The sequence below is a fragment of the Protobothrops mucrosquamatus genome, unplaced genomic scaffold (assembly GCF_001527695.2).
Source record: "Protobothrops mucrosquamatus isolate PMUCROS unplaced genomic scaffold, P.Mucros_1.0 scaffold2637, whole genome shotgun sequence".
NCBI classification, from domain to species: Eukaryota; Metazoa; Chordata; class Lepidosauria; order Squamata; family Viperidae; genus Protobothrops; species Protobothrops mucrosquamatus.
In genome coordinates this window covers 28,988-55,277 of record NW_015388690.1, presented here as the reverse complement: position 1 = coordinate 55,277, position 26,290 = coordinate 28,988, and the positions used below count along the sequence as shown (strand labels likewise).

Genomic DNA, 26,290 nt, shown 5'->3' with positions numbered 1-26,290 from the left:
CAGCTTTCTTATTGATAGTTGTTTTTATCACATGCTAAGCAATGTCATCACTCCTTTTCTAACAGATAGATGTAAATGATATCTTGTAAATGATATGTTGCTAACAGAGCTGGGAGAATTGACTCAGATTTGATTGGTTTAGCTTTTTCTGCAATCAAAATCAAGAGTGACCCGAAAAAGCTAAAGAAAGGGCTTTTATTTCATTTTTTTTTTTAAAAAAAAAAGGACTCGCTTAACAATGCAAAGTAAAAGAAACTGAGTGAAGTGATTGAAGAGAAAATAAATGATATTCAGAATCTGGCTGTGGCTACCTCAAGCTGTTGTACCTGGAAATGAGAGAAAGAAAATATATCACCTTCAAACCATTGGTTTTCTATACAGCAGCTGAACCACTGCCAAGTTCTTTGAAATCTCTTCCTGCAAAAACCTTAAATGGAATATAATATATTGCATTATTCATCTAGAGTTTTGTACCCCTTTGATATGATTATTTCCCAAATGCTTGGAAGTCCATTTAATTCTGATAGGTAGCTTTTGCATTCTACAAAGTATTAGAAAGATACTTCAAATAATGTAACTGTTCCAAAATAAAATCATATCATTTGCCCCTGAATTTTTTACACTGAAAACATAGAGCATCAGCCACTTTACAAATGGAAAAAAAAGTGTTACAGCCTATGTCATATATTCATGATTCCTATGCTTATTCAGAAATCTTTACTATCCCCTTTTTCTGTGGCTCAGCCTTTTTGCAACGCGTACAGTCTCACCTTGCAATGCGTTTAAAATGCATCATTTTAAATTGAGAATTTCTGAAGAAAAATCTCCTTTTTTTGGCTGAGCTTGCGGCGAATTATTAGACGTCTCTGAAGGCTGTTCTATCTTGGCTGAATTCCATTCTGCCTCTTATTCCAAGAAGTGTGGATCTCAGTGAAATGTACAAAATTCCTTATGTTAAATGAGGAATAATTTTTGATAGTTCAAAAACACTACAGGCCTAGGTTTCGTTAAAAGAATCTCTGTGCCCTATTTTTATTAATAGATTTTAAAAAATGATGCTTTTGGTTATTCATAAACTATAGTTTAACTCAGTGGTTCTCAACCTTTTCTTCACCACGGACCCCTAAGACTTAACTCAAAATTTAAATCATAACATTTCTTCAAGCCTTCGCAGACACCCTGTGAGACTATTGTGCCCCCCCCCAAGGGTTCACACAACCACAGGTTGAAAACCACCGGTTTGCCATCCTAAGAGTACTTCCCGTATCTGGATTTCAGTGGTCATGTTGGTTAGAGAATTCTGGAAGTTGATATCGATACAAGGATTTGGATTTTGGTTTAATTGATGACAAGGTTGGAACTAGGGTAACTCAGGAAATGTAGTTCTTGTCAGACCTTTCGCAGAACAGTCCAACTAAAGCAGATCGATTCAAACTGAACAGAGGAGAAATGATTAATTAATAGGACTTGATTCACTGCAGAAAAAGTCAAGGAGCAAGAAAGAGGCCAGCAGAAATCAGTGGAGTAGTCCCCACTGGCTGAATTTTTCCAGTCATTTTACAATGTGATCTGGACAACGATAGAAAACCAATTGATTGACATCTTGTATCTGTGGTGTAATGAGCTTCACCCTCTGAAGATGCTATCCAAGCTGCTAAGAGTTCTTGCCTGATTTTGTAGTTCCAGATTTCTGAGTTGCTAAGGAGATGGAGATTCTATTGTTCTCTGCTTTGAAGAATCTGGCATATAGTACTGACTTTTGAAGCGAGCTTTCTGGTATACTTACAAATGTTAACCTTACCTAGAAAGCCAGCCTTCCTTCCTTCCTTCCTTCCTTCCTTCCTTCCTTCCTTCCTTCCTTCCTTCCTTCCTTCCTACCTACCTACCTACCTACCTACCTACCTACCTACCTACTTATCTACCTTGTCCTTGTCTATTTTTTTATTATGATCATGATTGGTCGCACAGGACGCCTATTGTTTAGACTGGATTTGACATTTTTATCCATCTATTAGGTCCTTTCCAAGGACCTGGGATAGGCAGATATTGTTATTTAATGGCGTTAAAGGTATTGTTGCAGGGTGTAAGCAATTCCCAAGTACAGCTGTAATTTGGAATTGACTGATCTCGATTTTGTCAATGTCAGTAGTGTTCAAATGGTTTTCCAGATGTTTTGGAATTGTACTCAAGCTGCCTATGGCTATAGAGTATATCATGGTCATCATTGCATTTGGTCCACTTCCTTGCATCAGAATTAGAGCCAAAACACAGACTGCTTTTTTCAAAACAAAGTTACCAGTGTTCCAAAATCCTTATCTTAGATGCTATCATTTTCAATCGTAAAATGGATCTCAGTAGAGACAAAATTTTAATCATGATATTCCAGCTGATGTATTTGCTTGGTAACTTAGCAGCCTGGATGTGTTAGTCACCCTTTCATTTTGTTCTGTTTTTCGACCAACATTGTTTTGGGATCTGCCTAGATTTGTACACATCCATGTAGATTTCTGCTGCTCTAAGTCTGCCCTTGTTGATGCTTAGTCTGTCTATTTCTTTAGATCTTCAGGAGAGAACTTTTTTGAACTTTATTTGTGTTATACAGCTTGATGATCCAATGCAAAAGGCTCTCTCATTTTAATTCCCAAACTGTTCAGTGTGCTCCGTGGAGCTGCAAGCAGTTATTACTGTCCGCTTTTAAAATTTTGACACATTTTTCAGATTAGCCCTTTGATTGTGGAAGGGAGCGTGGCTTTAAAATATTTTATTTATATTGTTGAATTAACATTTTAGATTACAGCACCTCAATGTTATATATGCGGTGGATTTTTTTAAAAAAAAGAAAATCCAAAGGATGGTACATAAATATTAGGGCTGCAGAAAGCCTCAAAGGGACACTTCACTTTGATCAAAGCAGACTTCTAAGCTCTTTTGAAAAGTGTCACAACACACTGCTTCTAATTGGCAGAGCAAAGTGAACACTGTGCTTTGCTTTGCCTGTCAAATCTGGTTTCTGGACTCACATACCACATGTGCAGAAGCCACTTTTTGTGAAGCTAGGGAACCCCCTTGATCAAGGCAGATTGGGCCTGTCTTGACACATCTAATGGAAGCATCAAGTCAGTGTGTGTTATTGCCTCGATGCAAAAGATCTCCTTGAGATAACACACGATAATTGTGTGCAGCCTAATAAATATAATTAAATCGATCAATGCTTGCATCATTGCACAAGGATAAACATTTTACTACTGAATCTACCACCATTAAAAGAAGATTAATACAATATTTACCATATACAGGACCATATTGGTACGATATTAAGAATGGATATTTATCTTCCAGGAAATGGTCATCCTGCTTTCTTATTCTGTTAATATAATTACTGGAAGAATTATATTCATATTTGAGCTTCTAATGGTTTGGGAGCTACCTGTGTGGATTTTTATGTTTCTTCTTTGATGAGCTGATGAATGTTTTCTTTATTTTAGCTAACATTAGTTAATTCCATTATCAAAGACAGCATGAAAGAAAACCACACACTAGATTCTCCCTTACCAATTTGGGAGTTCCTTACAATTCTTCCTTGGACAGAAATGATGGCTTCGAAACGTTTCCTGTAGCCAAATTAAATATTTTTTTCTATTAATTTGGATTACACATCCCTCCCTTCTTCCCCTGAAGCATTCTTCCAGATTAGAAACATTCTTACATATCCTTAGAGGCTTTGCATATTTGAGATACTGAAATTCAAATCTGGGGATTTTGGAAACCCTCCCCAAGTCTTTCTCATTCTTTCCTGGTTTCTTGGTTCGTTTGGAAGTATGTTCCAGGTCACTGTCTTGCTGAAAGATTCAACTGTTTCATCATTTGAAATGAGAGATTTAGATAGATGGATGGATGGATGGATGGATGGATGGATGGATGGATGGATAGATGATAGATAGATAGATAGATAGATAGATAGATAGATAGATAGATAGATAGATAGATAGATAGATAGATAGATAACCTTTATTGTCATTTTTTTCCTATGGGCACAATGGCACACATTAAAAATGAAATTTAGTTGCTTCCTCTCAAAGTGTACACATACATAACACATTTAAAACACACTACATACAATATATGTATAGACCTACACCCTTACATATAAGTAACATATACATATTAATCACCGTCCATCTTGAATACATAACGGAAGGAGGAAGCTTTACAGTTCACAAGGTTAATACTGTATGGAATAAAATTGTGACTGAATCTGGATGTTCTGCTTCGGATACCACAAAGCCTCCTCCCAGTAGGTAACAAGGAAAACAGATTGTGAAGAGGATGTGTAGTGTCCCAGACAATCTTGCGGACCCTGCTCAAGCAACGCTTCTGTGCCATGTCCTGGATGGGAGGGAGGGAGCTGCCAATGATCTTTTCGGCCATCCTCACCACTCTCTGCACCGCCTTCCTGTCTGAAGCAGGGATGCTTCCAAACCAGACTGTGATGCTGTATGACAGGATGCTCTCAATCGTCCCCCTGTAGAAAGTAGTAAGGACAGGGGAAGGAAGATGTGCTTTTCTCATGCAACGCAGAAAATGCAGGTGCTGCTGTGCCTGCTTCACTAGTGTCTTGCTGTTGAGCGACCAAGCCAGCCTATTTGTTAACTGCACACCCGGTGAATTTGATGCTGGTAACCATCTCTACAGGTGATTTATTGTCTCTGAATGTGGATATTTCATTCTGTTCACTCATTTCTATTTTGTTTTCTTGATTCCAGGTAGTCCTCACCTTACAATATTTTGTTTAGTGACCATTCGAAGTTACAATAGCACTGATGTTTGGGAGAGACATATGAAATCAGGGCCTTGAACAAAATCCAATATTGTTGTTGTTGTTTTTTGTCCTTAGGTACATACGTTACTAAAGTGACAGCTACCGACGCAGATGATCCTGTTTATGGAAACAGTGCCAAGCTAGTGTACAGTATTTTGGAAGGACAACCTTATTTTTCAGTTGAGCCACACACAGGTAAGTGCTTCAGAATGTCAACTGACTTTCATATGTGATATGAGGGTGGGGGGGAAATGCTTCCCCAATGCTGTTTTGTGTCCTGCATTTAAACGTAATGCGTAGGTGGGTGGCTGCTAACATTAGTCAATCTGTAGAGCATAAATAGGTGACTCATTATCTCACCCTTCCATCCAAAGGGACTGGCAAAATATAAACATTAAAATGAAAGAAAAATGTTTATAAATTTTGTTGAGGCAACTAAGGTGCTAAGAGGGAAAAAAGTGAACAGCTCATTGTAGTCAAATAGTCTGCATTGTGAAGAACAGGAAATCATTTTGGTAGTGTTTGTGAATGCAAATTCTTTTCACAATCATAAAACTTAAGTTGTATTACTTTTATGGAGGCAGAAAAGTTGTGTTACTTTTATGGAGGGAAAAGAAAGTTGTTTGGACAGAGATAGGTTATTTGTTATTTTATTGAATTTTATGGCATTCTTATGTTATCACTTGTGATTACAAAAAATAAACCAATTTACTAACTTACACACAGATGTAGACAAGAAGAGGTTACTGAGAAAATATGTGTTTTGCACCCAAGAGACTACATTGTTAATCTCTGACATCTCCGGTTTGAAATGATAAATTTATCTTTTTTATTAATTGGTTTTAATTATAGTCTAGTAAACAGCTTAAGGCAAGATGTCCCTTAAGATTTTCCTCAAGGTTTTCCCCCCATTTATAGACTTTCTGCAATAATTCAGTTTTAAAGTTTGGCTCAGTTTTGGGGCTGAATATCTGAATATGCCCAGTTTTAATCCAATGCTTTAATCAATATTCTCATTCCAAATCTTCTCAAGGGGTATCATGAAATGTGTTTTTCTCCTAGCCTTGGAGAGCCTGTCAGAGTAGACTCTGGAACTCTTGAGCTAAGGACTTCCTTTGTATTTCTCTCACATTAATATTTACAATTTGGTAACCATTGTGGAGATCTCTGGGGGTTCACACATGACTCTGGGAAGCATTGTATAGCCTTCAGGGGCTTAAATTATATACTAGGCTAGGGGTAGGCAACCTTGGCTCTTTTTATGACTCGTGGACTTCAACTCCCAGAATTCCTGAACCAGCCATGCTGAGGGGAAAGGGACAGGTGTCCAAGCTGGGCCATGCTGGCTCAGGAATTCTGGGAGTTGAAGTCCACGAGTCATAAAAGAGCCAAGGTTGCCTACCCCCGGGCTAGATGAATCAAAATAACATGGTTCAAAGTAGGTTCATCTGCCATTTTTAGCAAGGAAGGTCTTGAAAAAAGTTAGAAGCCCTGCCTGAAGTATTTAAAATCAAAGGGAGAAGAAGAACTAAGAGGAAGCAGTGGGAAGGTAGGAGATTCCATAGTGCTATGAACTAAATGGGGGAAAAATGCAGTTTCATATGTTTAGATTCTAGATTTGGCTGAGAATGTCAATAGATAAGGGATGATTCTTTAAGATAAAAGTGCCCTATCTTTGCACAGTTTTTCCCTATACACAACAAGAAAAATTGAAGTTTACCATTTTGCATCCTGAGAGAGGATGCAAATAACGTTGCAATCTATCTTTAGAGTTGAAGAAATTAAGATTGTTGAGTTTTTTTCTCTCTCTCACTCTCTATGGATTTGAGGGTTTGAATGGAGTGGGAGGAGGTTTTAAATACACAGGGGGAGTCAAATGTGCAGAGGCTGTGATGTTTATTATGCACAAGATGTCTATGAAGATGTTTTCTTTCTTAATCTCTCTTTGCATACATACAGGTATGCTCTTGACTAAAATCAGTGTTTTTTTTTAATACTGCCATTCAGGAATTGCATTGCAGGAAACAATATTGTGGAACTCTTTGGATTCAAATGGCCTTTCAGTTTGCCATAAAATTTTATGTCTTCTGCTCTTCCTTTAAATGGTTCAGGCATGGATAATTCTTTCTTGGCCTCTTACGCATTTGTGTGTATGTGTGTGTTGCTACATTTTATTTATTTCTTAGTATTTTATACTTAGGAATTCCTTCCTTCCTTCCTTCCTTCCTTCCTTCCTTCCTTCCTTCCTTCCTTCCTTCCTTCCTTCCTTCCTTCCTTCCTTCCGAACAAATGGCCTCTTCAAATTTCAGATGAATACACAGATATTTAAAATTGTAAGAACTGAGAGAAACACGAGGCCTATTTTCTTCTCTGACAAATAGCATTCTTGAATTAGAAGATCTGACTAATCAAAACATAATACATGTAAGGTACTTCAGTCTTCTTTGGAAGACAATTTTGTGACATAAAATTCAATCTCCTGCTGGCATAAGGAAATTTATTTATTTGTTTGTTTGTTTAGCAATTTATTATTATTATTTTTTTGCTGTTCATCCCACCACAAGACAACTGTAATGTACGTTTCTTGGATATATGTGTTTCTTGAATAACAAATTGCTCATTTTTAATGCAAGATAATTACATATATAAAATATATATAAGATAAGCAATTTGCTGGGAAAAGTGCACCTTTTTTTGATAATGTGAGCACTTCTCAGTAATAAGTATGATGATAAATAATATGCACCGTGAGTGTTTTTATGAGCTTTTACATGCAGTTGCTGGAAAACCAGAACTAAATGATCAAAGGGGGGTAGTAGAGTTTCCAGCAGTTTGTGTCACTCTGAATTTTAAACTTTCTAGAGGCTTCCATGCATAAAACATACAAATGATACCGAGTTTTCACTGTCTCTCTCTGAGGAAGTAGTTTTGCAGATTTTGTAATATCCATGTTCATCAGAGGTGAAATAAATACAGAGAATATCCAACAACGATGGGCAGGTTACAGATCTGAGTGACAAAGTAGGTGTTTTCAAACAGAAAAGTCTCTCGTAAGGCTGTGTAGTTCTCATCCCTATCAGTGAAAGAGAATTTGTTATTATTATTTTCTTTTTCCAGAGAGAAGAATTTCAAAGAAAAGCACATGAGAGGAGTATATATTCTTACACTTAAGTAGTGGCTGAGAGGAATATATGACTATCCTTTCTTTTACTATAGAAAAACCTCTCTGGTGAAGTCTATCCTAACTAGTTGTACTTAAATCACAAAGAAAGGTACGATAAGGAAACAAATTATTTTTCCTTCCTGATATTGAGAAGTGCAGATAGATGGCAGATTTACCATATTAGTGTCTTCAATTCCAAGGTCACCCAGCTGGATTTGTGCCAAGACGGGTCTAGAACTCACAGTCTCCCAGTTTCCAGGCAGGTGCCTTAATCTCTACACCATACATATACACATACACATACTAGAAAACCATGACCTATTGGATCTTTGTTTCCTCATTCTATGTTTTTTGTTTTCATTCTGGAGACATGCATTTGTTTCATCCTTCATTTCTTTATCTCTTTTGCTATTTGTTCTTTTTCTCTGATCCCAGAGACACACATTTCTCTGCTTCTTTGTCTATTTTTCTTTTCTCCTTCTGTGCCTGCATGTCTCTCCTCTTCTCTCTCTCCATTCCTCATATTATTTGTTCTGATTGTTTGATCCTGTGATTGTACAGCCCTGACCTAATCAGATTATGGTTCTTTCATCCTTCTTGTACTTCCCAAACATTTCCTCAAAATAATTGGAGCGATGTACCCCAAAATAACAAATGGGTTGTTGTGTGACCATTTATGGAAGAAAATATCAAATTGATATGGAGACAGGCTGTGATGAGTCTGTTTTCCTCCAGAGACAATGACTAACAGAATTTCTACATAAAACATCTCCCCTTTTCTGCTAGATACGGTTCCTCAGGTAGCTGGTTAGGGTTAGGTTTAGGGTTAGGGAGGAGGAGGAGGAGGAGGAGGAGGAGGAGGAGGAGGAGGATTGGGTACCTAAGGAGCAATGGAATAAATTTACTTAGAAATATTTTCTTCATTATCAAATGGCATACAGTCACCAAGAAGCTGCCTCACACCAGACTCATTATTTTGATAAAATGTCTGTCTAAGCCATAGTGATGGAATGTAGTATGCGGTCTACTTCAAAATTGGGAGTCGTCTAGATTGAAACCTGAAAACATGACAACAATTTATAGCATCATATTTCTCTTGTTTAAAACAAACCAACCAACAAAAAATAGCTTAGAAATTGGCCTATTAAAAATATGAATTAAATGCTAAGAATGTACGCATATTGAATAAACCAGGGGTGTCAAACTGCCGGCCCACGGGCCGGTTTCATCATACCGGAGCCACGCCTACCCCATTGCCAGCAATGGTGAAAAAGCTCCGATACGTTGTGCGACGTCACGTGACTTCGTGAGTTTGACATGGCTGGAATAAACCATCCTTTACTAAAAGTATAAGCTATTTAAAAAAAAAAAAGAATTGTATACATCTCTTTATCATGTTGTGATCTATCTTTTCCAGACAAAGTTCTTTAGAGTTTCAGGCCAAGTATAGCTCATCGTGTGCTAAATGTAAGCCTTTTAACTGGATATGCCAGACACTGAATTTAGGGTTTTCTGCATGCTTAGCTGAAGCATCAGGCTTCAACCAGGAGCTTTTACTTTCATTCTGAAACTAACAGTGTAAAATGAAAGCTACGTTTACCTGTGGCTCAAGTTGTTTGCCCTGTAGAAGGATAGCTTTTCATTTCATTTCCTAAAGAGATTTGCCAATTAGTTCAGATCCAGAACTAATAATTCCTTAATCTCCTTGTTGCACATGGTTATAATGGTTATAATACCAGCTTTATCCACAAGATTCTTAAAACCCAATTGATGGGCTAGATCCTGAAAGTACCATTAGTTACTGGATTAAAAACAGTGTCTTCCTCAAATGTTGTCTATCACTTAATTAGTTGTGGAGTTTATCCATGTTGGATGGTTTTGTACTTAAGGTGTCTGGTGTATTTCATAGCATTTCTAATTTGTTTCACTTGTATCTCTATTTATAATATTTTACACAGTTTGGGGAATTCCTTGAGCAGGAGTTCCTGTTCTTATTTTTTATCATAGTAGTGGAAAATGTATATGAAAGCTATGTTTACCTGTGGCTCAAATTGTTTGCACTGTAGAAGGATAGATTGATAGAAAGATACCAATTTATATCTATATGGATTTACACAGATTTGATTCAAATTGTCAGTGACTCCAAACTTGAATTGTCAATTTAACAAATCAAATGGATTTGAATAGTTGAGTAAATTCAGATGGAATCACAATTTTGGTTTGGTTAAATTGCATAGCTCTGTGCAAAAGCCCAACAAACTGCTGATTAAACCCATTAAACTGAATCAGCAATTGGATATGAAATTATTCAATGTAATAGGTTTCAGATCAAAATTCCATAGAAAAAAATGTGTAATGTCTACTGTCTTATGTTAGTTTTTTTTTTTAAAAAAAAAATAGGGTGTTAGATGAATGAATTGATAATAGTTCTTTTCATGATTTTATCAAACCTTTCTATTAGTAAATTATGTAAATGATTATTAGAGAAGCTAAAGATGCAGGTTGTTATCTTGATCAAAATCTGATCAATCAGCATTGAGATAAACTCTATTGGCTTTAATCTAATACAGCAGAATTCATATCAGGGAGATCTAAATTGGCTTGATAGTAACCATATGGCCAACACTTTAATGTGTATTATAGAAACTTGTGAAAAACTTATGTCAGGCAAACCCAGCTCATAATTTGGATGAATAATGTGGGTGTCATGAAACCAAACAGTTCACTCTTCAGGAAACATTATGTGAACATTAATTGGAAACAGACTTTATGCTATCAATTGAACTAAGTTTGATGTAAATGTCTTTACGGGCCTATGAACCCTCTATTGAAAAGTGTTTCCCTCCCCCCACATATAACCTATTAATATCTTTGCACCAGCAGGTGTGACCTGAGAGACTGAACTGGTTTCTGTTGTGTTACATTTTATTTGGGTTAACCCCCCAAAAAATGTTTATAAGGTCATCTTTGTAATCTTATTAACTTCCAGCAATGCCCGTAGTAACATCTGAGCAAATCCATTAAGTGCTGTGTGGTGGCACAGGTGGGCAATTGAGACCATATACCATGAGAGCAATCGAAACATAAAACTGGTACATAATGAGGAAGCCTGTTTATTAAACAGAGCACATTAGATTGAAGCTGTCCAATTTTCAGGAGTGGACGTTTCTAGATAAAACTGGAGTTAACCTATAAACCTTAAAAAAGGTGAACCTCTAGACTTGCAGAAAATAACAGTGTTTTCTTATACTTTGAATTTGGACGCCCCTAACGTCTCTTTGATTCTGTGGTTCCTGTGATAATCAACTATATGTAAATGTTATTTATCTAACAAGCAAACAGAACATATGGACAAAGAAAGGGGAAGAACATACTCTGCATTGGAGGTGCATTTTTATCCCTAAATACGACACTCTGAGGAGAAATAAAGTAACGCACAACTTTTCACAGAAAAAAAGTGTGTCCTGTGGACTTTGATTAGTGCAGCAGGACCCACACAAGAGATTCAGACAAGTTTGTGTCTTACAGTTTGAACTGGTAAAAAAGAGCTGGCTTTTTTTTATCCTCAACAATTTTTGTGTATACATGGGTTCAGGATATAAGATCTGACAAAGATAATTATATTTAGATAGATAGATAGATAGATAGATAGATAGATAGATAGATAGATAGATAGATAGATAGATAGATAGATAGATAGATGGTTACATTTCATTCATATATATATATGCAGGTCTTGGCATATTCGGGTCTTTTCCCGTGTAAGATTGAGAGTATCTTGGCGACGTTTCGACGAGGTCCCACTCGTCATCTTCAGGCTGGGGTCTTCGGCTTCGTGCTTATATATTCTTTTCAAAATGAATGAAATGTAACCATTTCTCTCTTCTTCTAAAGTTCATGTCCCCCATTTCAGAACACTGCACTTGATTTGGACTTATAAGGAGGCTAAAGCTATCAAAATAAGAAAATGAAAGCACTCTCATACAATCACATTTCCTTATGAGGAAATTTTCGGTTTTTGATACTCCAGGAACCAAATCTTCATTCAGACATCAGCTATTGGCTACCTAATTTAAAATGTGGCTCCATCTACAGTATGATTTACCGACCTTTTCTTCTAGCTCATCTCCAGCCTCTCCTGCTGTTTGCTTCAAAAGTCTTGGACACATTTCAGGTCCTCTCACCACCTTTTCTTTCTCCTACTGCAGTCTGCAATTTTATCATTCTGCTTTGGTGAAATATTGTAACAGTGCTGGAGTTTTCTTTCACTGGGGGGCGGGAAATAATTGCATGTTAAAATGAGCGAGAGAGCGAGGGGAAAGAGAGAGAGATGATGGAATCTGATGTGCGATGTTAGTTGGATAACAATTGCTGCATATTGGGAAGGAGATAATTATGATAGTTACAAAATCACTGCTCAAATATTTGAAAAGTGTTAATGAGAGCAGGTGAGGGGACAGTTTGTAGCTGTGTACAAGGAAGTGTCAAAGGTACTGTCCTAGAATTAGATAAAGTCACCACTTAGGCTCTATTTAAAAGTTTAATTTGTTTAAATCAGGAGGAGATGAGGAGGTTTCATGTCCCCAAAAAGTAAATGGTTTCTTTTTAATCAGAATGTTGACAACAAAATAATTAGGAAAACAAGAAAACTGGGTGTGTGTAAGAAAGGATATATGGTAATCCTATTGTGGTTTACCAATCACATTGAAGACAGACAAGGTATGATCATCCAGTGTGATAGTAAAACCACAGTTCCTAGCATCTTCATCATGGATCATGGGAATGCTGGGTATTTATTTGTGAGCATCTAAATAGCCATAGATCATCCACCTTTTGAATTAGCCTGCATTGGGGGAATTTCATTGCTCCTGATGCTACTAAACTTGACATCTGAGCAGCTTTACAGATTCTAAGCTTTGTTAAAGCACTAATCTAAAGGATGAAAGCTTCGGTGTAGTAATGCTATTTTAAAAGGAAGGGAAAAAAAATCTAGGTCTTTTACTACAATATATTTTTTTAAATGAATTTAACTATATATTATTCGTTTTAAATAATACTGCTTGCTCTATTGTTTCTGTATCCAAGGCAGATTGTCATCTTTCAGCAAACTTGATTAGAAAAGTGACTGAGTGGATTTCATTCCAAATTTTAGTCCCGGCTTCAGAAGCGGAATGGACTCTACCATTGTCTGAAAGTTTACAAAGAGGAAAATAATCTGAGAGACTATCTTACATTCCTTTTCTGTGTTGCCACCAACACAGAAAAGAGAAGCCAGCACTAGAGATATTCTCCATGACTCTAACAAGAAATGGGAGAGGTTTTCAGATGTTTGCACTCTATTCATTTAAGATAAAGAGATAATTTGAGGGTTTAGCCTTTGCGCGTTAGGGGGATGATCTTTTTTGGTGGCTCCCTTATTTTGATAGTTGCCTAACCAAAGTTCTAAATCTTAGAGAGAATCTACATAAACAGGGCAGAATTTCTGCTGTAACAGTTACCTGTCCAGTACCAGAACTACAATGAATACAATAATGAGAACATGGAGACATCAACACTGCTCTCACGCGTCTAGATGCTTGCTCTCGTGCATTTGTAGTCTGGCAGGGAGGTAAACACTTGCACAGAATCTATGGGAACTGCCAGTCCAGCTGACACAAAGAGCTCATCAAGAAGAATTGTATTTCTCTGCAGCGTGAAGTACCTTTTTGAGTCAAAGACAGTCTGTTTCACAAAGCGTTCTTCTTCATTATAAAGCACATTGGTAAAGTTTGTTCCCAGCTATCCATTGTATCTTCATATTATGCTCTTTTTCGTTGTTGTTGATGAATCATTCCATTCCTTCCAAGTCTTCATGAGCCAAAGAATATCATTTTGCCTTCATTTTGCAAGTTGGTAATTGCTTTTTTCTGAGTTTTGCAAGTCTTCCTTCCTTCCTTCCTTCCTTCCTTCCTTCCTTCCTTCCTTCCTTCCTCCCTCCCTCCCTCCCTCCCTCCCTCTGCTCAGTAATCAAGATTGTGACTTGCTTCTATCCTCAGTGACTTTCTCTATGCGCTTTCTCTTCTGTTGACCTTCTTTTCAATAGCTTTTGATTTTCTGCAAGCATCAGAATCTTCTCCAGTGACACTTGCCTTTGCATTATGTGTCTAATATATGTAAGCTGTAGCTTCATTATTTATGCCTACAGTGAACAGTTTGGTTTTTGCTTCAACTAGTCTTGAATTATTTGTTTTCCATGTGGTTCAAAGCGTTCTCTACAATTTTCTCCAGTGCCTCAAATCAAACACATGACTTTTTCTTTGTTTGGGCTTTCTGATGGTCCAGCTTTACATTACAGCTGGGAAAACCATGGCCTCGACAATACACGCCTTTGATATTAGTGTAATATATTTGCATTTCAATTGTTTGTCTAGATTTTCATAGTTTTTTTCCCCCCCAAAGTGCAGTCCTTTTATTTCAAGGCAATGGACACCATCCCTGGGAATTTTTGAGTCTAGGATAATAAATCATGTCGCTCCTTAAACTTCTTCCATCACATTGACTTTGTATTTTCTTTTTTTAATGGATAGACCCCTGTTACCCCATTATTATTGTTACTGCTATTATTATTTTGAAATCTTATGGTTTAATTGAGCACACCAAGAGAAATATGCCTGAGTACATGGGAGTTGACTGGTGCCAGGTTGTTTACTCTGTATAAGACACAGTGGGCTAATTGAGACCCAGATTGTTGGGGGGGCAAAATACTGACTCTGTAAACTGCTTAGACAGGGCTGTAACGCACAGTGAAGTGGTATATAAGTCTAAGTGCTATTGCAATTATAGGCAGCACGCCCAAGCAAGTTAAAAAAAAAGAGAGAAATGTAATTCACCCTTTTAAATGGGCAGATCACTCTTTGAAGGGAGCATTGTGCATGTCAGACGAGTATCTGATCTTCCTGCACAGTTTTTGTCCCAGCTGCCACACACGGTTCAGATAAAAGTTAGGACTTGCCAGCCTTTGTCTTGTAATACGATGGCTGCAAAGGTTGCAGACTTGAACATTCAAGGAAGTAGCAATATGCCTTAAAGACTTCTGCAAATTTAACAAATGCGATGGCATGGTTAGCACATTGGAGGGGGAAAAAAGTTTACTGTGATAGGAGATTATAAAAGCAAGCTGGTGGCATTGAAGTTTTAAGGGAATAGCATTTGATAGACTCTTAAAACTGTTATTCAGTCTTTGCAGAGCCATTAAAAATCTCTGCGGCTTTCGCCTACCTGGCATGCATCTTAGAACAGTACCTTTTCTTACAGTCCATTGTCATTTTCCCTTTGCCCATTAACAGAGCTATGTTGCCTTGAGAAATGGAAGTTGGGAATAATGAGGACTGATTCTGAGGGATTATTTGCCCATTGTTTTACTTACATGGTGGATGACGAAGAAGTATGCCAGAAAAAAAAAGTTTCTTTTTTTCTTTTTTTGCTTTTATTCATAGAACGTAGAATAGGAACCTTGGTGATTGGAATGCAGTGTTGCAAGCTAGCTCTGCCCATTGCCAGGAGTTCAATCCCAACAGGCTCAAGGTTGATTCAGCCTTCCATCCTTTTGAGGTTGGTAAAATGAGGACCTGGATTGTTGGGGGCAAGAAGCTGACTCTGTAAACCGCTTAGAGAGGGCTGTAGAGCCCTGTGAAGCGGTATATAAGTCTAAGTCTATTGCTAATAATGGGGTTAGCAAGGACCTTGGAGGTCTTCTAGTCCAACTCCCTGTTCAAGCAGGAGACCTTATACCATTCCAGACAAATGGCTGTTGAGTCTCTTCTTGAAAACCTCCTTATTATTAAAACCTTCATTAGAATTACATTACAATCACTTATTCAGAGCCAAATTGGGATTTTGGGGTAATATTGTTGGGTGAGGGGATAGCAATAGTAAAAGCAACCATTTTTCTATTCAGTATAACCTTTGGACTTGCTTTCCATTTAGTTTAGTTTAGTTTAGCTTTTTTGATATACATTCCTGCTCCTTAAAGATTCCTAATCTTCTGAGTGGGAGGGGAATCCATGATTTAGAGCAGGAGGTGGTGAAATTTTGTCACAGAGGGCTGCACTTTTGATTTTACTTTTCATTTTTGTTTCTGAAGCTGTCAAGGCAGTGTCATAATGAGATCTCTAAAGGAAAACAGGCTGGGGGTAGAACATTTGTCACCCGTTTCTTTACCATGAGAAAAGAACTGAGGAATGAAAAACAAAAGTTCTGATAACCTGGCCAGAAGCCTGACACCCTGCTTTATTTATTTATATTTTATCTATGGGAAAAATAGAGAACAGTTCAACTAATTTTCTGTCAAATTTCACTGGCTTAACATATATTATATATCCTTTTAAACATACACAAGGATACATTTAAATATACATATGTCTCTGTATATGTGTCTTTAGAACATAGAATCATAGGGGCTGAAAGGGGCCTTAGAGGTCTTCTAGTCCAACCCCCTGTTGAAGCCAGGATATATGTATATGTATACATATACATATGTATATGTATATTTTTTAAAAATTTGGATTGCTAACAAAGAATTAAGGGAGAATGGAATAGCTATTTCGAACTTTTTAGCTCTCATCAGCCAAACATACCCTTCTGAGATTCGAACCTGGGCTGCCTGCATGTTAAGCAGCTGTGTTAACCTCTGGGCCACAGGCTCTTTCTCACTTTGTCAGCTGTGTCAGGGAGGGAGGAGACAGGGGAGGAGAATTACCTTGAGTGCTTTTTGACGCACCCTGTCGACCCATTTGTCGACAGGGTGCATCAAAGAAAAAGATTTCTTTCTCCCATATTTGGGTTGACAGGGTGCATCAAAAAGCACTCAAGGTATATGTATATAAATAAAAATGTAAATGTTCGTTTGTTCAAAATCTTAAATCTCCGAAGGTTCTTCACCGATTGCTTTGAAATTTTGACACAACGTTGCATTCAAATACGCACGTGTTTTTATATACCTACTATTATATAGATGTCACACCTGTGACAGGTAAAAACATGCTTTTTTGAAAAACAGTGCCATCTGTTGGACGTAAAAGCATGCCCACAAGCATTGTGAAATTAAACATATTACAAACGTGGGCTTTCTCTTTTCTTTCTTTTCCATTTAACCAGACTGAGCCACAGCAACCCATGGCCGGGTACAGCTAGTATATATATATAACACAGCTAGTATATATATATAAAACACAGCTGCTTAATGTGCAAGCTGCCCAGGTTCGAATATCAGAAGGGTATGTTTGGCTGATGAGAGCTAAAAGGCTTGAAATAGCTATTCCATTCTCCCTTAATTCTTTGTTAGCAATCCATATTTTTAAAAAATATGTATATATGTATATATGTATATATGTATATATATGTGGCACCCCTGAAGTGGGGCACACTCTAATTTCTAAAATGAAAATACGCATCTCTGGGGCAGACCAAATCCTTCACCACTTTAATAGGGAAGTTTAAATAGTTGACTTTGCTAACTTCCCAGTAAGCCTTATCTCAATATTTCTTCTTAGGTTTGAAAACAACAACAACAACAAAAAAACCAACCTATTTTTAAAAGTCAGCTAACAGCGTACAGTGTTCTGTTTTTCTCTCTTTGCTCCATTACCCTTTTTCTTGTAACTGGCAGTAAATGATGTGAAGCATAATCCAGAATTTTCCACATAATTCCATTTGCCTCTGATGTTATCAGAGAGGTGCAAATAAACTGCTGAACTGAAAGCAGTTTAGAACAGAAATGATTTTCCAAATTCCAATTCTCATTCTTTTTTTTTTTTAAAGCTGTTTTTTTCCCCCTTTCCCTGTGGCCATCTTCTGCATCTGTCACAGTACTGACAATTGTGTTGTGCCCTTTTCTAAACAGATATTTGATGGTGAAATGGTTTCTCTATGACAGTTTTATGATAAAGAAAAATAGGTTTGACAAAGGGGAACTTCATGCCAGCTGGGAAGCTGCTGCCTAATTATTCATTCACCTATTAGCATCTGCAGTGTAAAACATAGCTGACAAGAGTGGATTGGTAAAATTGAGGGTTTTTTTTTTAAAAAAAAGCCGATAACAAAGAAAAGCTAATTCCATAACACAAGGTGGGAATTGTGTTGTACACTCAAGGGCATGCAACATTTTATATGTCTTCCCTGATGTTAAAAACCATTCATGAGAGTCAGTTCACGAAACAACAGTTTTAAAAAGCGGAACGTCATGAAAAGATCGTAGATTGTTGGTTAGCCTGTATTTTTCAAGAAGCTAATTTTATTCCCAGATCCGGAGCTTCTCTGCAGATAGGTGCACAATTATTTATTCAATTGCCCTGTGCTTGAGATTTTGCAATACATGTGCAATACAGGTAGTCCTCGACTTACGACCACAACTGAACCCAAAATTTCTGTTGCTAAGTGAGACATTTGTTAAGTGAGTTTTGCCTCATTTTACTGTCATAAATGTGACTCAGTTGCCAAGCGTCTGAATTGTATTCACATGCCCGTAGGGAGGCCGCAGTCATCATAAGCGTGAAGAAGAGTCATAAGTCACTTTTGTCAGTGCTGTTGTGAACTTTGAATGGTCATTAAATGAACTGCTGTAAGTGAAGGATTACCTGTACAACCATGAGGACAAAAGACATCCATTAAAATTACATACAGTATTGGGAAGTTTTACATGTAAATAGATTTACTAAAGAAAATTAGGCAAAAAAACAGAAGTGTATTCTAGTGCTTGTGATTTTTCCTTTTTTTAAAAAAAATGAAGACAGGTAATACAACAGACGTCCAACTCAACTACAACATAAAACTGATATGGAACAGATCTTGGCTGAGTGGCATGTAACCCTACATTTCATGTCCAGGTCTCCCCTTACAGCATTATTTATTTTTTATCTTAATTGGGTAAATAAACCACAGGCAGTTTAATGGATCAACACAATAATTATGAGTTATTTGGTCAATTTGTAATTTGCTTTCTGTACTATTTCAGTGACTCTTCCTTTGCCTGGGGAGTGATTACAAGCTCAAGGGACATATAAAAACTAGGAATAAGCTAAAATACTCTAAATGAACCATGTGTACCTATTAACATATTACTCCGAGGCACATTTGTAATCAGTACATCAAAAACAAACCACAGCTTCAAACTAAGTTTTATTGCCTTATTATCATTTGCTCACTGACCCCATTTGCTTAGCATTATAAGACAAAAATGAAAACATTGTGGCTTACCTAGACCACCCCCACGCCCCCACCCCTGTTTTTCACAGTTAACTAATAGATTACAGGTAGTTCCTTTTGTGACTGTTTGAAATTACAGCAGCACTGAAAAAAAGTGAATTATAACCATTTTTCACTATTAGGATCATTGCTACATCTCCATGGTTATCCCAAAGGTGCTTTTTCTGGAGGCAACTGGACTTTCTTGTTTTTCTTCGAAGACGTTTCGCCTCTTATCCAAGACGATTCTTCCGCTCTAACTGGAATGGTGGGGAGTGGAAGGATTTATACTCCTTGCAGACAGCTGGTCGTTTGCATTCTTTTAGAGAGGTTTACCTGTGTCCTCAGGGTCACCTGAGTAGTGCAAATGTCTGTGGAGCCTTCTTGGCTGCAGGATGTTTTCTGCCCTGTGTCCCCATAGAACCTCCATAGACATCTCCATGGGTATGTGATACTTGGCAACTAACTCATATTTATGACAGTTGCAGTGTCCCGGGGTCATTTGATCACCTTTTGCGACCTTCTGACAAGCAAAGTCAGTTGGGGAAGCCAGATTCAGTTAACAACTGTGTTACTAACTTAACAGCTGCAGTGATTCACTTTGCAACTGTGACGAGAAAGGTCGTAAAATGGGATAAAAGTCACTTAACAACTAAGTCACTTAGCAGCAGAAGTGTTGAACTCAGTGGTGGTTGTAAGTTGAGGGACTTCCTGTATATAGGAAGCAAATAGATTAGAATGCTTCAGGGCTGAAAGGGCTGTTACCCTAAAGTAGAAAACTTCTATATTCTACAGCAGGGGTAGTCAACCTTGGCTCTTTTATGACTTGTGGACTTCAACTCCCAGAATTCCTGAGTCAGCTAAGCTGGCTCAGGAATTCTGGGAATTGAAGTCCACGAGTCATAAAAGAGCCAAGGTTGACTACCCCTGTTCTACAGGTATCCTTTGGTAGTCGTGTCAATCACAACATAAATATTACCAATGTGCAAAAGAAAAAGAAACGTACGTTGTTATTTCTACTTCTAAAAATCGTTTCACTCTCCTGTTGGGTTAATCTGCGTTCCTTGTAGCTGTCCTTTCCCATGTGAATGTCTTGTTTTGCAGACCGTGCTTTTGTCACTGACATTTTTTAACTGACTCGTCAAAGCATTTGCTTTTTTCTTTCCAGGAAGGCAATTAGCACATTTTTAAGAATATGTAAATACATACATACATAAACAATATCTTCGTGTATTTCCATTAAGCTGCCAGATGTTCTAAGAATGGACACCACCAATCTCTTATTTAATAAGCAGGAAGAGAAATTTGAGTTTCCTCGCCGGAAATGGATAGTTTCTGCCACAAAAGCTGACAGTATTATCATTTTTATCACTGCTGCCTGGGGGGCTCCTAATCCATTATTATAGACTGCATGTTCAGTATGCAGAGAAAGTGTGAATAAATTCAGCTTGCTGCGATTGACTTGTGTGGTTTACATTTTATTTTATAATGTCTATATTTTCTGTAATATTATTTTTAAAAATGAGATTGTGGGCAAACCTGATGGAAGGTTTGTTGATTTTCCCTCTCTAAGTTTCAGACCCGAAACCAGAGTTGTGTGCTCTAGGGAAATTCAAATGATGTCATAAAGTGGCAGGCACTTCTGCCCAGTTTGCTTCCAAGCCATCATGTAAAGACTGATTCTGATCTCACAGCCAGTTGGTCACATGCAGCCTTCCCAATCATTTTCTGATCCATAACAATATTTTGCAGGAGTTAATTTACCCATTTAAGCCACCCAAATCACCATGGCTTGTGCTATTCTTTAATGCTTCAAGATACCTATTTGTCCATTAAAACCTTTACTGGCCAGGCTGAAAGTAAATAGTATTGGCCATTCTGCACTCTATGGCATCCATCCAGGACTAAGTAGGCCATGCCTTGGTTGTGTATTGTTAGGAATGCATTGGTCTTCTAGCCTAATGGAAATCACTAATAGAAACATTGGCTTGGTAATAGGACAGCAACAATATTCATAGTTCCTTGATATCCAAAATATCTTTCCTCAGGTGAAGAGGGACGAAGACTGCCAGAGGCAATTATCTGATTGAATTAAACATAGATGGAATCTAAAACTGAAGCATCTTAGAAGACTAACAGTTTATCATTAAAGATCAAATGCAGGATATATATTTTTTGTGTGTGTGCTCCCTGTTTTTAGGGAACTGTTTACCCATGCTCAACTATAGGTGTAAATAAATACATTCTGAAGGCATTCGTTCTCTTTTAATTTTTTCCTTCCTTTCGTCTCCCTTCCTGCCTGTGGCTGCCTGAAGCAAAGTAGCTCATCCAGCTGTGCAGGAGAGCCAAACGTGAAGAGAAGTAAAGTTAAACTACAAATTAATTGTGAATTTAGATGGTTTCAAAACTGAAATGGAATGATTTGGGTAGGGTCGCACTATTAGTGGCTGTTATTTTTAATGCTGGTTTCTACTTCTGGAATCATTATTAGCATGCCTTGAACTCCACTTTCCAGGGAGTAGAGTGGAAGTTCTCCTTTTCGTAAACTTTCTGAATGCAGGTGGTTTGTCAGTGGATGAAATACAGCTCTGATACACCCTGCCCATAGAATGACACAATGCTAGATAGGATAGTCATTATTTCCCATTGAGCGTGTGCGGCTTCTGGAGGGACAACCCTGGGGCGGTGAAGAAAGAAGTAGATATCTGCTTAATAATAATAATAATAATAATAATAATAATAATAATGATAATAATAATAATAGTAGTAGTAGTAGTAGTAGTAGTAGTAGTAAAGTTGGAAGGAACCTTGGAGGTCATCTAGTCCAACCCCCTGCTCAGGCAGGAAACCCTATACCATTTCGGACAAATGGCTGTCCAGTCTCTTCTTAAAAACTTCCAGTGTTGGAGCATTCACCGCTTCTGGAGGCAGGTTGTTCCACTGGTTAATTGCTTATCTGTCATTCATATAAGCCAAATCAACTGGTAATTAATGAGGTGAGAGATTCCCCAAGCTAGATCCCCAAATCTCATCATATATATTAAATATATTACACCAGTTAAGTCCGTGGCCTGATCCAGAGGGTTTTTTCTGGTGTTGTTATATTTTAAATATTACCTTTGAACGAAGATAGTTTCAAGAAGATCATCTCAAATATTAAATCCAGCCTTGGTCACACTGCATGAAGTTCTCACTTCCCTTTCTGATGGTATTTCCTTCCTTCCTTTCTTTTCTTTTCCCAGCTATCATCAAAACTGCTCTTTCAAACATGGACCGGGAAGCCAAAGAGGAATATACCGTGGTCATCCAAGCAAAGGATATGGGTGGACACATGGGTGGACTCTCTGGAACCACCACAGTGACTATTACGCTGACTGATGTCAATGACAATCCTCCAAAGTTTGCACAAAGTAAGTTAGTTATATTTCTAATGCATCCACTTCCTAATAATCAGACAACAGGCCAAGAAAGACAATAATTGAATACACACATCATTGGAAGGAACTAAGCGCCTTGTGTGGTGTTACCTTGGCATATTGTGTGAATCTAACCACCATGATCTGTAATGATGGGCCTGTTCTTTAAAGTGGTATGTGAAACCCAACCATTGTATTTACTCCATAAGTAACCATCATGTGTAATTTATAAAGATTGCTAATTGCATAAAATAGAAGAGTAGAATAATGGAGTGCTGTTGGTGTTAGGCTAGAGGTGAAGTGATGGTGTGTAGGAATAACCTTGGGGGACAGGAGCAAGACCCACAGCCAGGGCAATGGTCTGAGAAGACACCCTTCAGATCACAGGTAGGGGGAAAACATGGGGAGCATTTCAGAAGGGACCCTCCCTAATTTCCCAGAGACTAAAAAGAGAGGAGGGGATAAATATTTTCAGTCTTGCAAGATTGTTCAATGTAATCTTAAAATAAACATAGTGCTGCTGATCCTGGTTGTGCATCTTTCTGGACAACCTTGAAGGGCTAACAGAGACCCTTTGAGTATGGAGGTCAGCTTGTAATCCAAGACTAATCACTCCCTCTCAGCCCAAATAAGTGTCAGGTTACTGAACACACAAGTTGCAGAACAAAAAAAAAACCCACTGATCACATCATGGTTTGATACTTAGGCATGTTCAAGGCAAAGCAAATAAGGTTTGCAACTAAGCAGGACAAACACAGAGAAGGAGAAATATGGCTATTTGGGAGAAACAAGAAAGAGGGGGAAAAATGGTTGCATAATTCAGTATATCAGCAATACAGAGATGTTGATCTCTTTCATCTTTGCATTGCCTTTCTTTCATTTCTTCATGTTCCTAATCCTTATATTGTGGCGCCTCTTCTCTTTTGTGGTGCCTTTTTATTTCCATCTTCTCCACCTCTCCTTCTGTGCTTTCAGCTACTCTAGCTGCTTTCAACCCTCATATTTAAAGCTAGGCAAAAGCTCCGTTTAAAACGTCTCCTCCCAATCTACGGGCAAAAAAATTGGGTGAAAGATTTGTCCAGTTGATAAGCAGAAGAAAGTCACACCACAGTAAAAACCTATTGGAAACTTTGTCTTCCATGCAAGAAGCTTTAAAACATTTTATTTTTTCCTGCTGGGAGAAAGTGAGAATTCTCTGCCTGGCACTGATCACACATCCAATCTGTTGTTCATTGTTCTTCAAACTGTTTGTCTTTTGACCTTTTTTTTTTAACTTAGTGTCCCCTTAAAATGCTTATTATAAACACAGGAACTTGTTTTATATGGTGTTGCAAACAATCTCTGGATGCCCATGGGTTACTGATTCCTGTAGCTATTTAAATTTGACCTGTGTAAAGGAGAAGGGTGGATGAGTATTGATTTGAAGTCAGGTCACCCTATTCCAACAAGTCATCCTATTGAGATGCCTACTTCAAACAGGCACTTTCTGTGTCTGACATACAGAGAATAAATATTGATATATAGGTTCATATATAACAGCACTGGGAGTGAGTAATGCCACACACAGCTTTAGGGTCCTGGCTTGAATTAATGAGAAGTTCAAAAATGTGAGCACTAGAAATCCTTAAGGTAAAAAAATGTAAATCTATTTATAATATTGACATACATACCCTCCGTTTCTCCTTTCCCCTTTTCTTTATCTATTTCTTAGCCTTGTATTATCTGCAGTGCTCTCAGAGCCCTGTTAGATTAGTGTTATGTTAGTCAGCGAGGGACAAGTCTAAAAATATGTGTATTGTTATTGTTAAAAGCAAGAAATTGACCAATGCATAATTGGAGATAAGAACTGGAAAAACAATTCCAGGTCTAGTTAATTACTGATCTTAAATTCAAAATCCATATTTGGTGCTATCATTTCTACATATGTATGCTTCACTGATCTGTTATAATAAGGGTTGATTTTATTAGGCATAGTTGCATTCTGCTGGAATTTTCTTATAAGCATCCTTAAGTGTTAGCTGGTTTTCCCTGTCATTTATTATAAGTAGATGCTTAGTCTATGAAAGGCAAACAAAACAATTGGAAAAGAGGCAGTTTTTGTGTTTGCCCAGTACACTTAGCTAGGTTAGTGAATGCTCTAGCAGGTACAGTCACACATATTAAACATAGTTAGTGCTAATCTTAATTTTCATCTCTATCTTGATACACTTGCAGTTTTGTTTGATTAGTTTATAGTCAATGTATTGTGTGCAACCAGAATATTCACTGGTTCAGTAAGCAAGTGAAGTGCTGTGTGCAAGCACAAATGGCTACCTCCTAACACTTAGTCATGCCTACTGCATTTTTTTCAGTATAGTAGCTGCCTACTGTGTTACAATTATACATTGGTTGCTGTTTTATATTGCAATATTTTTGTATGACTCCCCATCTAAAAGAACTCTGGTTAGCTTATAAGAGCAATCAGTCATAGCTAAAATCAAAAAGTTGAATGTTGAATCACTTATAATATTCTTTCAATATCTCTCAGTTGTTGAATCACATTAGATGAACAAGAAAAAAATGAATCGATAATAGGAATTAGAGCCAGTCTACAAATTTAGGAATCTACCTACTTGATCAGGCAATTAATATTCATTTCTTCCCTTAAAAATGAAAGGAATAAAGATTTCATTATAAACCGCTACACATAAATGATGTGTTATATATTAGCTAAAGCTAGAGTAATTATAAAGTGCTCTTCATTCAATAGTTATGCTGGATAGGCCAATCCTGTACATAATATTGGTTGAGAAGTGAGCCTTGAATCTATCATATTACAGTATATTGCCCCTCAAACCTTTTAAAACAAGACTGAACCACATTAAAACTCACACTCAGATTGTGATAAATTACAATCTGTTTCCCCCAGGAAGTGTTTTGGTGCCATCAGTTAACTGCAATGGCTGTAATCCATTTGCTGCTCATTGTTTTAATCTAATTGGATATTTTATGGAATAAAAATTAACTCAGAAGACATTGGCTTGAAATCTTTGTGCAGTCTGAAACAGCTCTAGTTTTGTGTTTGAATTTACAGGAAATTGAATCTAGCTATATTAGCCATCAGGAAAGATTAATATCAGCAGCAACTCTATATATTTGCCAAGAGAACCTTTATGATTTTCATGAAAATAAGAGTAATATAGTAGTTATTGTCTTGGTCTAGGGCAAGATTCAGGTTTGAATCCTCACTCAGTCATGGAATTTATTGAGTAAATTTGATTCAGAGATTGGCAGGTAGCCTAATTAGTACTTAGTGATATCTACTTATATTGCCTTGAAGTCCTGGAGGAAAAATATAATAGATATATAGGAACACAAACATTCTTACACCTATTTTCTGGGAAAATAAAAATAAACAAGCATAAAAGCAGAATGTTCATAGCTAGAATAGAACCACACTGAACAAGAAGGTGATCAATATTCATAAGACGTAACACTTGGCATATTCACAATAAATTTTAATGAACTCAGACAGTATTGAGAGAGTTATGTGTCTTTATTGTTTTTGAGCAGAACATACATGTGTATTTATGGCTAGATTTCAAATAAATACAGCCCTCCTGAGCCTTTGAAATAAGAACAGTCAACTTTCACAACTACTGAGTTCTCTTGAAAATAATTTTAGGGGCACTT

General features: G+C 37.3%; 1 protein-coding gene across 1 annotated transcript in view; it reads left to right on the top strand.

Moving 5' to 3' along the window:
* LOC107296095 (cadherin-8-like) overlaps nucleotides 1-26,290 on the top strand; it is a gene marked incomplete at its 3' end in the record, with an annotated part of 114,300 nt that overhangs the window by 77,810 nt on the left and 10,200 nt on the right. The window contains exon 4 of the mRNA XM_015825439.1: nucleotides 22,445-22,612. Within this exon, the coding sequence (XP_015680925.1) occupies nucleotides 22,445-22,612 (168 nt within the window). The remainder of the gene's footprint in view (nucleotides 1-22,444; nucleotides 22,613-26,290) is intronic.